This window comes from Taudactylus pleione, unplaced genomic scaffold (assembly GCF_031769625.1).
Source record: "Taudactylus pleione unplaced genomic scaffold, aTauple2 ptg001123l, whole genome shotgun sequence".
Classification (NCBI taxonomy): domain Eukaryota; kingdom Metazoa; phylum Chordata; class Amphibia; order Anura; family Myobatrachidae; genus Taudactylus; species Taudactylus pleione.
The window spans coordinates 225,875-237,973 of NW_028285524.1; the positions used below are offsets into that span (position 1 = coordinate 225,875).

The following is a 12,099-nucleotide window of genomic DNA, read 5'->3' on the forward strand; positions in this document are numbered from 1 at the left end:
GGTCACTTAACCCCCGAAACGTCGAAATAAAGACACCTTTTCTTCACTAACTTTTAAAGACTCCTGAGTGCCGCTGATCCATTGTCAACATATATATATATTATAAATATCTATAGATATATATCTATATATATCCCCAAAAAAACAAAGATATCATAGATATGTTTGTGTGTGTGTATGTATATCTATCTATATATATATAGATAGATATAAATACACACACACATATCTATGACATTGTTGTTTTTTTGGGGGATATATATATATATATATATATATATATATATATATATGACAGCTCAGCCCCCCTCTCTGCCAACATTGCCTGCCTACGCAGGTTACACTTACTTTTTGATGCAGGTAATGCTGCTGGGCAAGGGCTGGGCGCTGGGCAATGCGGGTGGAGCGCCGGCGGTTAGTCTGGGAGCAGAGCCGTGAGGTCACACATGGCTCTGCTCCGCAAAGGCACATGGGAAGAGTGGCCGTGACTGGGCATGCGCAGCATACCCTCCGCGGCCATCTTCTCTCCTACTGCAGCCAATAGCCAGAATGAGCTTCTATGCAGACGCTCATTCTTCTGACCTGGCTCACAGTCAGTCACCTGACTGGCTGACTACCGTACTGTAGTGCCCGATCGGAGCTGCAACGGGAGGGGAGGGGGTGAGGCAGCGTCGCGAAGGGTGTGGGGGCAGCATCAGAGCCCTGGAATGCCTCCCCGCCCCAAGGCGTTTCAGTCGCCCTAGGCATTTGCTTAGTATGCCTAGGGCCGGCTCAGTATTTGTGGGAAGGTACATAAAGCAGTTCATATTCTCTGTAGAGCAATCACAGTAAAATGCACTGACAGGTAGCCACTAGCCAGGGCAGGAGGAGACATCATCTGCAGGTTATGAGGAGACAGGCGCTAACACACACAGGACGCTGCATGGCATCTGACGTCACACCACTGTGCCAGTGCTCTGATTGGCTAGTGAGTGTCATCACGTGATGCGGTAGTAGCAGGGAAGGAGACAGGCGTCTCCGTTGTTATGGTGACCAGGCGCAGGTATGGCGGAGAAGAAGAAGTTTAGTGGAGCTCCCTTCGGCAGCCAGGAGGCCAGGTACAAATGTCCAGCCCAGGACGCACAGGCTGCGGGAATATAATGCTTTTGGGACAGTGGGAAACTAAAGCAAACAGAGACATAACAGCACACCTTGGTGTATGAGAAGGTCTATAATGTTACAGCCTAACTTTCTTTAATGTATCGTTAAGTCAGGGGCGTATCTACATCCAGCGCTATCACACACACACAGCAGCTGGCTGGTTAGTTCTTCTATCATGTATGTGAAACAATGTAGCTGCAGCATGACAGGACACGCTGTCCTGGAGCTGAGCAGCCTAAGCCCGTCCTCCCTCCTCCCTGACTGCTCTGTGTATCGTGTGTGTACTGCTGCTGCGGGGATCACTGATTTAGAGCAGACAGGCAAGAGGCAGCGTCTGCTCTTAGTCACAGGCAGCAGCTTCTATAGCACAAATCCTCCTCCCCAACGCATAAAATTGGCTGGCAGCAAAGTGTTAAACACATAAATTACATACAGTACTTGAAGTTGTCTCTGTCTCTGTCCTCTCTGTCACCCGTCCACTACACCCCACGCTGATTGGATAAGGTCCAATGGTGGGGGTGGGACAAACTTTAAATGACAGGCTACTGGACAAATGATTGCCTGTATAGTGGTGAGTGGACTTGTGCTGTGTGTACACAGGAAGGGAAGTAGAAAGGAATTATGCGTTCCACCTGCACATGGATTCTACTTCCCTATGCTGAGTCTGCATGCTGCATCTGGTTAGACAAGCAACCTGCCAGCCAGGGAGCCCAGCAGCCAGCACCAGCCAGGGAGCCCAGCAGCCTGCTTACCAGTGACAGGGCCCAGCAGTCTTCCAGCCCACCAGAGACCTGCCAGCAATCTGCAACCCAAGTAAGTGGAGTGGGTAGCCAATGATAGCTTTGTCCTTATAGGGCGGTATTCAATTGTTACGCCCCTCGCAGCCCCAGCGGGTTGCGAGCTGAAATGTGCGAAAAGTGACCTGTTTGGGCACCCAAACATCACTTTTCGCGGTCGCGCCCAGCACTTTGGTCGGGGGAAGCTGCTTTACACGGCTAAACCTGAACACTTTGGGCGCGATCAGCGCGAAAAACTGCAACAATTGAAAAGCGCCCTGCGATCTCCTGTCACTTTAGACGGGAGATTGGGAGCACTATAACAATTGAATACCACCCATAGTGTAGTAAGGGGGATGAGCAGGAGGGTAACGGGGTAAGAAGTTTGTGCAGTAGTTAATTTCCTGTGTGCCTGTTATTCATAGCAGCCCCAGATAGCTTCATAAAGAGTTTTTTAGTTCTTTTAAAACTGATTAATTTTGTTTTTATTTGCAAATATTTAAGTTATAATTAGAAAGTATAATTATTCCTATAAAAAGGAGGGGAGCGGGAGGGGGGGCGCAGGTCCTTTACTTTGCCAGGGGTGCTCGGACCCCTAGATACACCCCTGCGTTAAGTAGATGGCTGAAATGAGCCCAAGGTATTTTAAAGGGGAGATAGACAATCATTTATAAAGAATAATAATGCCTACAATAGATAATATGGACAAATAATGTTTAGTAATTGAGTCCAAAATGTGGCAAAATATATGCAATAATGAGAATGTGACAACAGTGGGAATCACATAGATTATAATTGAAATGGCACCAGAATAATAGCAGCATCAATTATAGTAATAGAAGTTGCTTTCAAGTAGAGAACTGTTCTATAATGCCCAGATGTCTCCTGATAAAAAAAAGGTTTACACGGTACAATATTGGTGTAAGTCATTCATGTATAAGCAGCGCAAGAAATAAAGGATAATACTCTGTATTAAGTAAACACACCCCTATTTGCACTTTGGGCCTGATTCGTTACTGATCGCAACTGCGATTATGCACGAAGACGGCTGATTGTTGCGTTTGCATTGCAGTGCGCAAATGTCACTGCGATCGGACTGCGATCGCAGTGACTACACAGGCCTATAACAGAGTGAGTGTTTGGGAGTGGTGATTGGGGGGGTGGTCGGCAAAACTCAGACATGCCAGTGCATTTGAACGCCATTACAGTGGCGTGCATAAATGCCACTTCGATGGCATATGCAGCTTGGGATCTCACTGCGTGCGATGAGGTTAGCAAATTCTGACCTTGTGCAAGTGTGCGTGAGGGTCTGATGGTACTCGTTGCTACCGATGATTATGCAGATTTGCAAAGTATTATGGATGTGAGTAAGGAGAAGTGGTCATCCTTATTTTAGGCTGCGATGGCACTGAGATTGCAAACATTAGCATATTTTCGCTGTGCAATCCGTAATGAATCAGGCTCTTTGACCCTCCACACTGTTCCAATAGTTTGGCATTTTGACATTACACAATGACAAAGTCCATTTATACTGAACTCTACCAATAATGATGTAAATTTGCCTTGATGACCTTGAAAAGACACTTTGAAAATTTTTAGGTGAAATGCCAGTTTCATGTTTGGTAAACAGCGAATCGAATTTTAAATGGAAATATAATTTTTTATGTTGTTGATAAATGTGCACTATTTCCCTAGAGTCTATGTTTCTAAAGCATCATATACGGTTCTTTTACCAAAATAAAATGGGCAGACTAGATGGGCCAAGTGGTTCCTATCTGCCGTCAAATCCTATAGTGTATTTTAGCTAGTGGCAGGATTAGCAGTATGAAAGCTCCCACCCATGTTAATACATTTAAACGTGCAGTTGCAGATATGTTATGCAACTTAAAATTAGAACTAAATGTTTATAGAAAAATAAAGTGAAATTAAACCAACTTAGAAAAATATTTTTTTACCATGAAATGCTCTAGTGCTGTCCTTCTGTTGAGATCTTCCTGTCAGGTGTCATACAACAGGGCACAAAAAGCATTTTAAAAAATATATTTTTTTGGAATAACCGAAAAACTGAAATATGGTCTGGTAATTGATGTATATAATACTGCACCAACACTCATGAAGGGATACACCATAGTCTCCAGCTGAAGTCTAACTTCGCACTATAGGGGCTTTATTTACGTAGTGGCAGGTTTTATAAGCTGACACTTCCAGGGCCGGCGCTTCCATTAGGCAGCTTTAGGCAGCTGCCTAAGAGCGTCGGGACCTGATGGGCGGCCCGCTGAGGCTGTCTTGGAGAGAGGGCATTGCCTTCCCTCTCTTAGAAGCCACTATTGCAGGCTGAGACCCGGTGAATCCCAGTGGCGGCGCCCATTACACCCGCTCCCTCCCACCCAACCGCGGAGAAGACAAACTAAACAGACACACATAGAGGGGAATTCAATTAGAGGCGAAAAGCCCTATTCACCTGTTTTTTTGTGAAAAATTTGCCTAAAAAAAAATTCGCCAAATTCAATTCCAGGACAATTTCGCCTAAGTGGAAACAATTCTCCAAAAATGATTCTCCAATCAATAGCTGGTGAAAAGAAATGCAAAATCTTTATTTTGGGGTGTAAACGTGGTGAAAAAACTCTGACCCCTTGGGACAGCCCACCAAAGGACAAATCTGCAAAAAAAACAGAAACAAAAACCTAAGAACACCCCAAAAAAGACATGTCATTTTTGGGGTGAGAATTTAAAAAGTGGGGGGATAAACATTAAAAGTATCGAAATAGACTTCTTGGGGGTCCCCAAGTATGGGTCAGGGGTTTTTGGGATTGCAGGTGCATGCAGCAGGTGGATTTTTCACGTTTTTTAAAAGTTCACTTTAGAGACATAAAAACATGCTAGCACCCTTTTCAAGCACCCCAAATTTGACTGGTTTACTTAATTTCACCAAAAAATACAGCTTTATGCCATTCTTCACCACTTTTACAAAGACGCTAATAGCAAGCAATTTACACAACTTAAGTACCCAAAATAGTCTTATTAGGGCTATTAGTACACATTTATATTGATTCCCTAGGTTAATATATATTTTTCTGGGGTACAGACTCATTTCCCCAATTCTTTCAGTATTTTTCGCCTGTTCCGCAGTCGCCTATTTCCGTTTTCGCCTGTCTTGCAATTGAATTAGGCGAAAAGCGGGGACGAGCATGGAATAAATTCGCCTCTGAAACAGGCGAATGAAGCGAACAGTCGGACAGGTGAAAACTACACCTCTACTTGAATATGGCTCACAATGCTAGAGGCTGCGGCAGCTGCCTGGGTCCTGTGCCGACGATGTCATTGGCCGGCCCAGTCTGCTGCTCCGCCTCCAGTCTTCAATGTTCCCTGAGTCCTGGTGCTATGTTTGCGCCCCTCCTGGACTGATTCCGGGGGTGGATGGGGGTGGATTGGGCTGCCGGGACGCCAGGTCAGTTCACACTCAGCCCGCCCTTCAATATCTGATCCCCCTCCATGCGATCAGGCAGCTGGATGCTTGATGGAGTTAAAAAAAAAAAATGGCTGACGGAGCCTTTGCTCTGTCTCTAGCCCCTGCGCCGTCAGCCTCAGACTTCAGACCAGGCAGCAGATGTAATGCAGCACTGAGCCAGGCTGCCAGCGCCCAGCAGCAAACTGCCCAATATTATTGTACAGTACTGCAGCACCAGGTAGGCACCAGCAGAAATATATATAATTCTATAGTGTCCTGTGTGGGTGTGTGTGTATATATATATATATATATATATATATATATATTAGTGTCCTAGTGTTCACTCTAGCTCCGGCGGCAGGCAGGGTGCCGGAGCTAGAGAGGGCAACGTTGTGCGCGCGCCCAAAAAGGGGGTGTGTGTATAAGACGCGTCCCCTTTTCGTCATACTTGGGGGCGTGCCCGGCACTTACGGACACGCCGGGCAGCCCCCAAGCGCTGCAGAGAGGGAGAATAGATGCTACCCGGCGTCTATTCTCCGGCGGTGACTGGGTCACCGCACATTTCTCCCCCTGCGGGACACTGCGTCCCGCGGGTGAAGACGGCACCCGCAGGCTGTGAGGGCAGGGCGCTTTTTGCCCTCCTGGAGGGCAGGGTGCTATTTGCCCTCGTATTATACGTGTGTGTGTGTGTGTGTGTGTGTGTGTGTATAGATATATATAAGCAACAACTCCGGCACTCCTTCACGCAGTGTAACTTGGACAAACAGCCCACACCTTGCTCCGGTGCCTTCCTTATTAGGAGGACAGCACCCCCAATACACACTGTACAAAAAAATAGGCAGCACTCGGAGACTGGATAAGACTCGTGAAACCCTCAGCCGAGGGACTTTTAATCAATCATAGGTCGACCTTTCGGAGTCTTGCACCCCTTCCTCAGGACAGCAGAATAACACAATACAAACAAACAGACATATTTATATCATAACTACTCACCACTAAACAGGCGCCATGCACACCTGAGCTCCGTCCAGCAGCCGCACTTCCGGTCGCGGCAAGTCCGCAAAAACCGGAAGTGACGTCACCCGGGCGGGACCCAGCGCCATGGCAACCTGCAATAACATACACAGTGCGATCGTGAACAAACTTAGTCATTATCATAATGCAATAGATCCATAAAGTGTATATATCTCAGCACATGTACACTGTGTAAAAAACATAAGATCTGCGTACAAATATCATGCACAGAAAGGATTATACAAACTTTGTTGTGTATAAAAAGTGATACTTACAAAAAGTGTAAAGTGAATACACATACATATAAATACTCAAATAAAATACACATATTCTAACGTGGACATATAACTAAAGATAAAAAATGCATTAGTAACACTATAAAAAACATTTTGCCACTAATGACATTGCCTCTTATTGTCATCAATATGACAAGTAAAAAATCAATACTACATAATGGAGAAATGGAGCCATCTAGTGGGCAAAAAAACACCACTACTACCAAATTTAAATGCATATACAATCCTTAATGAACATATTCATGTCATAGAAGATCCACAACATTGGCATATAAAGCCATCCAAAATTACACAAATTTATAAGAAATTAATAAGACCCAAAGAGTCATTTAACCCTCGAGGAAAAAGAGTATCCAATCTACAGATCCACTGTGTCTCCAATTGCAGGAGTTTCCTTCCTCTATCACCACCCCTTAGTGACAAGGGTACATGGTCAATAATCTTATATCTGAGGGTCGCTATACTGTGTTTGTTATGCGCAAAGTGGCGTGCTACCGGTTGTTCACTACCATTAGTGGAGATAGCTGTTCTAATTGCCGATCTATGTTGAGCCATTCTGATTTTAAATTGGCATTCAGTTTTGCCTATGTAATATAGGCCACATGGGCATATAATAACATAGATGATGAATCTAGAGGTACATGTCAAAGGCCACTTAATTTTATATCTTTTCCCCGAGTATGGATGGAGTATGGTATCCCCGGTCTCAAGATATGAACACGTCGTGCACCCTAGGCACTTAAAACATCCATCTTTACGTGTCAAGAAATTGGGCTTAGGCATAGGTTTTAAAAAATTTGTCACATCAGTTTTAACCACCAGATCTTTGATATTTCTCCCTCTGGTATAGCTAGGTAATAGTTTAGTATTGTGCAAACACTTTAGCTCTGGATCAGATGTAATAATGGGCCATAACTTCTTAGCTCTTTTGTTGGTATATTTGCTCTTAACATCGTATTCATGGACCCATGGTAGCTGATTTAGCTTTTTGTCCTTAGGATCAATTCTCAATAACTCTTCCCTACTCAGACAATGCTTTTTGTCTAGCCTTAATCAATTCTTCCACCGGATACCCTCTCCTCTCAAATTTTTTAGACCTGATATCTAATTGTCACTTCCGGTTTTTGCGGACTTGCCGCGACCGGAAGTGCGGCTGCTGGACGGAGCTCAGGTGTGCATGGCGCCTGTTTAGTGGTGAGTAGTTATGATATAAATATGTCTGTTTGTTTGAATTGTGTTATTCTGCTGTCCTGAGGAAGGGGTGCAAGACCCCGAAACGTCGACCTATGATTGATTAAAAGTCCCTCGGCTGAGGGTTTCACGAGTCTTATCCAGTCTCCGAGTGCTGCCTATTTTTTTTGTACAGTGTGTGTATATATATATATATATATATATATATATATATATATATATATATATATATATATATGTATGTAAAAATGCGATGTCTGTCAGAAAACAGCTACAGGCGGCACTCCACGGTCTTTATAAATGAAGAAAAGTGACTTTATTCGCCAACGTTTCAAGACCTGGGCGGTCTTGTCATCAGGGTGCAAAAGTGTGACAAATAAGGAAGCTTACCTTAAATAGCGGTGTATTAACAATGGTGTCCATGAACATCCTCAATCCTGAATATTCAAAATATTCTCCAGTACAAACAGGAATTAGATAATCAACTTTTGGACACTGCAGTATATGAAAAATTAACATATGACCCTACTTTAATATATAAGTCGGAACTGGATTCCACTTTACACACGGCGGTACTTAATCAGCATCTAAGTTCTAATCTGCTAAACAACTGGTGCAACCATTTCCAAGAGTCCCGGTGATTTATACAGTTCCCCCCCCCCCCCCGCAGTAGAGAGAGACTTAACAAGAATAAAAAAAAAAAAACACTTACCTGAAAATCCCGCTCCTGGTCCCGCCGCTGTCCGCTCCTCCGGCCGCTTTCATGGGAGAGACGTCGTCATGACGACTTGTCTCCCATCACCCACTGCGGGAGCCGGAAGATGGCTCCCGCAGTGGGAGCAGCAGCAGCCGCTGAGAGTCTGACAGACTCTCAGCCGCTGCTGATTACACCAAACACGCAGCAGCCGGCTCCGGCGGCTGTGTGTTTGGCAGTGTGTAGCGCTGACCGAACTCCGTCCGGTCAGCGCTACACTTGACTCGGGTATAAGCCGAGGGGGTACTTTTTCAGCACATTTTTTGTGCTGAAAAACTCGGCTTATACTCGAGTATATACGGTAGATCACCTGTGCTCAAGCATGGATATCCTTAAAACATGGACTGTATGGCGGAGTTTGGGAACCTCTATCATATGGTCAGGAAGCAATTAGTTACTTATGTAGAATCAGTCATGGTTTGCGGTCACTGGGCCTGATTCATTACGGATCGCAAATCGGCCGATGGTACGTACTTCGTATGCATTGCAGTGCGCGTACGTGAGTTAGCATTGCGATCGATACAAAGCCATCACAGACTGAAGGACAGGAGGGTGTTTGGGGGTGGTGATGGAGGAGTGGCTGGGGAAACGTTGGCGTGCCTGTCCGTTTGAACGCCGTTGCATGGACGTGCATAAATTGTCCACTGCGACGGCATACACAGCTTGAGTACTCACTGCGTGCAACGAGCAATTTATGAGTAAGGTCATACCTGCTGTAATTGTGCGTGAGGGGCCGATGTTACTCGCTGTTCCCGATGTATACACAGCACTGCAAGGTATTACGGATGTGACATAGCGGTAGTGGGCGTCTTTATGTTGGCTGTGCGACGGCATTGCGATAGCATTCATTAGCATATTGTTTCAGCACACCTGTGTGCGTAATCGCAGCCGCGATTGCAATAGTTATCCGTAGTGAATCAGGCCCCACTGTTCTTTAATGTTTACACACTTTTTAGCCACGAACCAATGAGTGAACAACAAATAAATTTTTTTACATAAATAGTTACATTTAGATTTTCTATCTTATCCCATAGATTTGATGTATCTGCGGTTTATCCTGAATTTAAGAAACCTGGTTCCTACACACAAGTACCTTACTGCAAGAGGGCAACTTCAGAGACAGTGAGTACATATATGATACACCACTGGCTAAGAAACTCTAAAGAACATATTTCATAAAATATTAGGAGGGGAACATGCAGTAGCCAATGGCAACTACATAAATTAATTTGTGTCTCTAGAGTCCTGTAAAGTGATATCTGGTTGGTTGCTGTGGATTGAAACAGTTCATGCTCATTGCACCATGTTATTAAATAAGATCTAGTTGATGAAGTTGATTTTAGATTCAAGAAAGTTTATGAAAGATGTACAGTTCAAGGCTACATCCGAATAACAATAATGTCCTTTTAGAGGTCACAGGACACCACTTACCCCCTCTGTCCCTCATCTACCTAAGCCTCTGTTGATTGCAGGGCTGTATTTTATAGGGTAAGACTGGTTTTCTCTATATGTTTTTCTTGAGAAAGAAAACATTTTTCACGTTTTTTCTTATTTTTAAGTAAGAATGTGAATGTTGGACATAAATTGTATCTGTAAAAAGACTGTGATTTAATCCAGGCAAGACGTTTAGGGCCTGGAACCTATAATCCCTATAATCCTTTCGTTCTGGAGCGAGTTGCATCTACGCCTGGATGGAAAAGAGCAGAAGAAACAGAACGGCTGACTGTGATGCCACATGTCCTGTACAAGGAAACATGGGAGAGGAACCGTTTGCTGGTGAGGTGAAGCTGTAATTTACACTCTGGGAAACATGAATCAATTTTCTGAAACGTTTGTATGCTTGATTACTTTAGAAGCAAAACATGGGGCCGGGTCGATACAACATAAAGTCATTTCTGGAGCTAATGGAAAAGAAACCTGCCAGCGTGCGAGGACTGTGTAACACTAAAGATGTGCGATTCAAGGACGAATTAAAGGTAGAGCATGTTAAACAGTGATAGAGGAGTTCTAGGAATATGCACAATGATCCTCTACACATTGTGGGTCAGCCAAACTGTAGGCTAGTTCTAGGTACACACTGTGCATTTATGGGACCGATTAACCAATTCCCAGCCTAGTGCTGCCGGCGAACGGTCACAGTAATATAAGCATGCCCTGGCAGCGCCCCCTCTGTTTTACACGGTAGCTTGACCCGATGCTGGCGAAGCAAAGTATTTCCATTTTTGCATGTCCCCGTTGTCGGGTACAGTGTAACGCAATCTGAATAAATTACAGTAAGCTGCCATCTCCATAGAGATTTATAGGGGCGGGGGTAAGCCTCACAAACTGATTTCACTGGTGCTAATCTGTTAATAATGTAATAAAAGCACAGAAAAGCCCTTTGGTGAAAACACCAGAGAAAGGACTTTTCTCATCTTAATAAATAGACACCTGAATCAGTTCTGTACCCCCTTCCTGGCAGTGTGTGAATGATGTCACATGCAGATGAATGTTTGCTATGTGATCTATTTTGTTCATGATTCCTGTTTCTGTCCTCCACACAGAATTGTACCCCAGGACCTGGAACTTACGGCAAAGCAGGGAATCCACACACTCATAGAAGAGAGGGCTTCAGAGTCTGCCAGCTCCAAGGGTATAATGGACAGCGAAACGACTAAATGTGGCTCAGCAAGCAGCAATGTAAGTGATTATGGGATGAGAGGGGCCGTGTGTCATTGCTTTCCTAATGCACTGCTCATATTTCAGGAATGTGTGCCGGGACCAGGAACCTACAACCTAAAATGCTCCATAGATGAAACCTTGAAGCACGTTGTGGGTAAAAGAGGACCTTATGACCTATTCACCGGGCCAAGATCACAGCACATCCTGTACGGACACTTTGCTACACCTGTAAGTATGCTACAAAGTGGAACGCTTCCATTAGAGGTCATTGAATGGAAGATGCTGACCACATATAGTATGTACATGTATAAAACTGAATATAAGAAATTAGGGAACCAGTATATGACGAACGGTACAGGAGGTATACAATAGTATATGCCTGTACTTTTTTATTTTCAATTATTATATAAATGGTATACTTCTCTTTAAGTATTGTTTGTGATTTATGGCTACCATGTAATGATCACAATATTCCCTTGTTTAAAAAAATAAGAAAAAGCAATCTTCTCTGTTCTGTGGCCAACTTGGAAATCCAGAAGACTCTGGGCCTGATCAGAGATGGGTGATAATGCACAGACTGCGACTCTGCATGCAGCGGCTGTGCAATAATATGCTTATGCCACAGGTGGCGTCTAGTTTAAAATGACGCCTACTGTATGCATTGCAGATCCGAGGGGTGCAGCATCGGCTCACTCTGTGGGAACATCTGCCATCTGAGTAACCCTGTGTTGCAAGACGCAGACACTGGCCACGGCGTGCCTCAAAAATGGGGCCGACACATCTGTTTTCAAGACCACCCAGTCCCCAAACTGCCGCAGC

The 12,099-nt window shown here is 44.4% G+C and overlaps 1 protein-coding gene across 3 annotated transcripts; it reads left to right on the forward strand.

The window, feature by feature from the left end:
* Positions 1 to 1,012: 1,012 nt before the first annotated feature.
* LOC148453618 (ciliary microtubule-associated protein 2-like) lies at positions 1,013 to 11,446 on the forward strand. Of its 3 annotated transcripts, XM_088461898.1 has the most exons (7): positions 1,013 to 1,097; positions 1,741 to 1,953; positions 9,654 to 9,741; positions 10,237 to 10,400; positions 10,473 to 10,595; positions 11,163 to 11,298; positions 11,365 to 11,446. In XM_088461898.1, the coding sequence occupies exons 4-6, from the start codon at positions 10,311 to 10,313 to the stop codon at positions 11,274 to 11,276; spliced, it is 327 nt and encodes a 108-aa protein (XP_088318024.1). In that variant the 5' UTR covers positions 1,013 to 1,097; positions 1,741 to 1,953; positions 9,654 to 9,741; positions 10,237 to 10,310; the 3' UTR covers positions 11,277 to 11,298; positions 11,365 to 11,446. The 3 variants fall into 3 exon arrangements, with proteins under 3 accessions (XP_088318024.1, XP_088318026.1, XP_088318025.1); XM_088461900.1 differs by lacking the exon at positions 1,013 to 1,097 and having other exon boundaries at positions 1,717 to 1,953; positions 10,237 to 10,395; XM_088461899.1 differs by lacking the exon at positions 1,013 to 1,097 and having other exon boundaries at positions 1,717 to 1,953; positions 10,291 to 10,400.
* Positions 11,447 to 12,099: the final 653 nt, after the last annotated feature.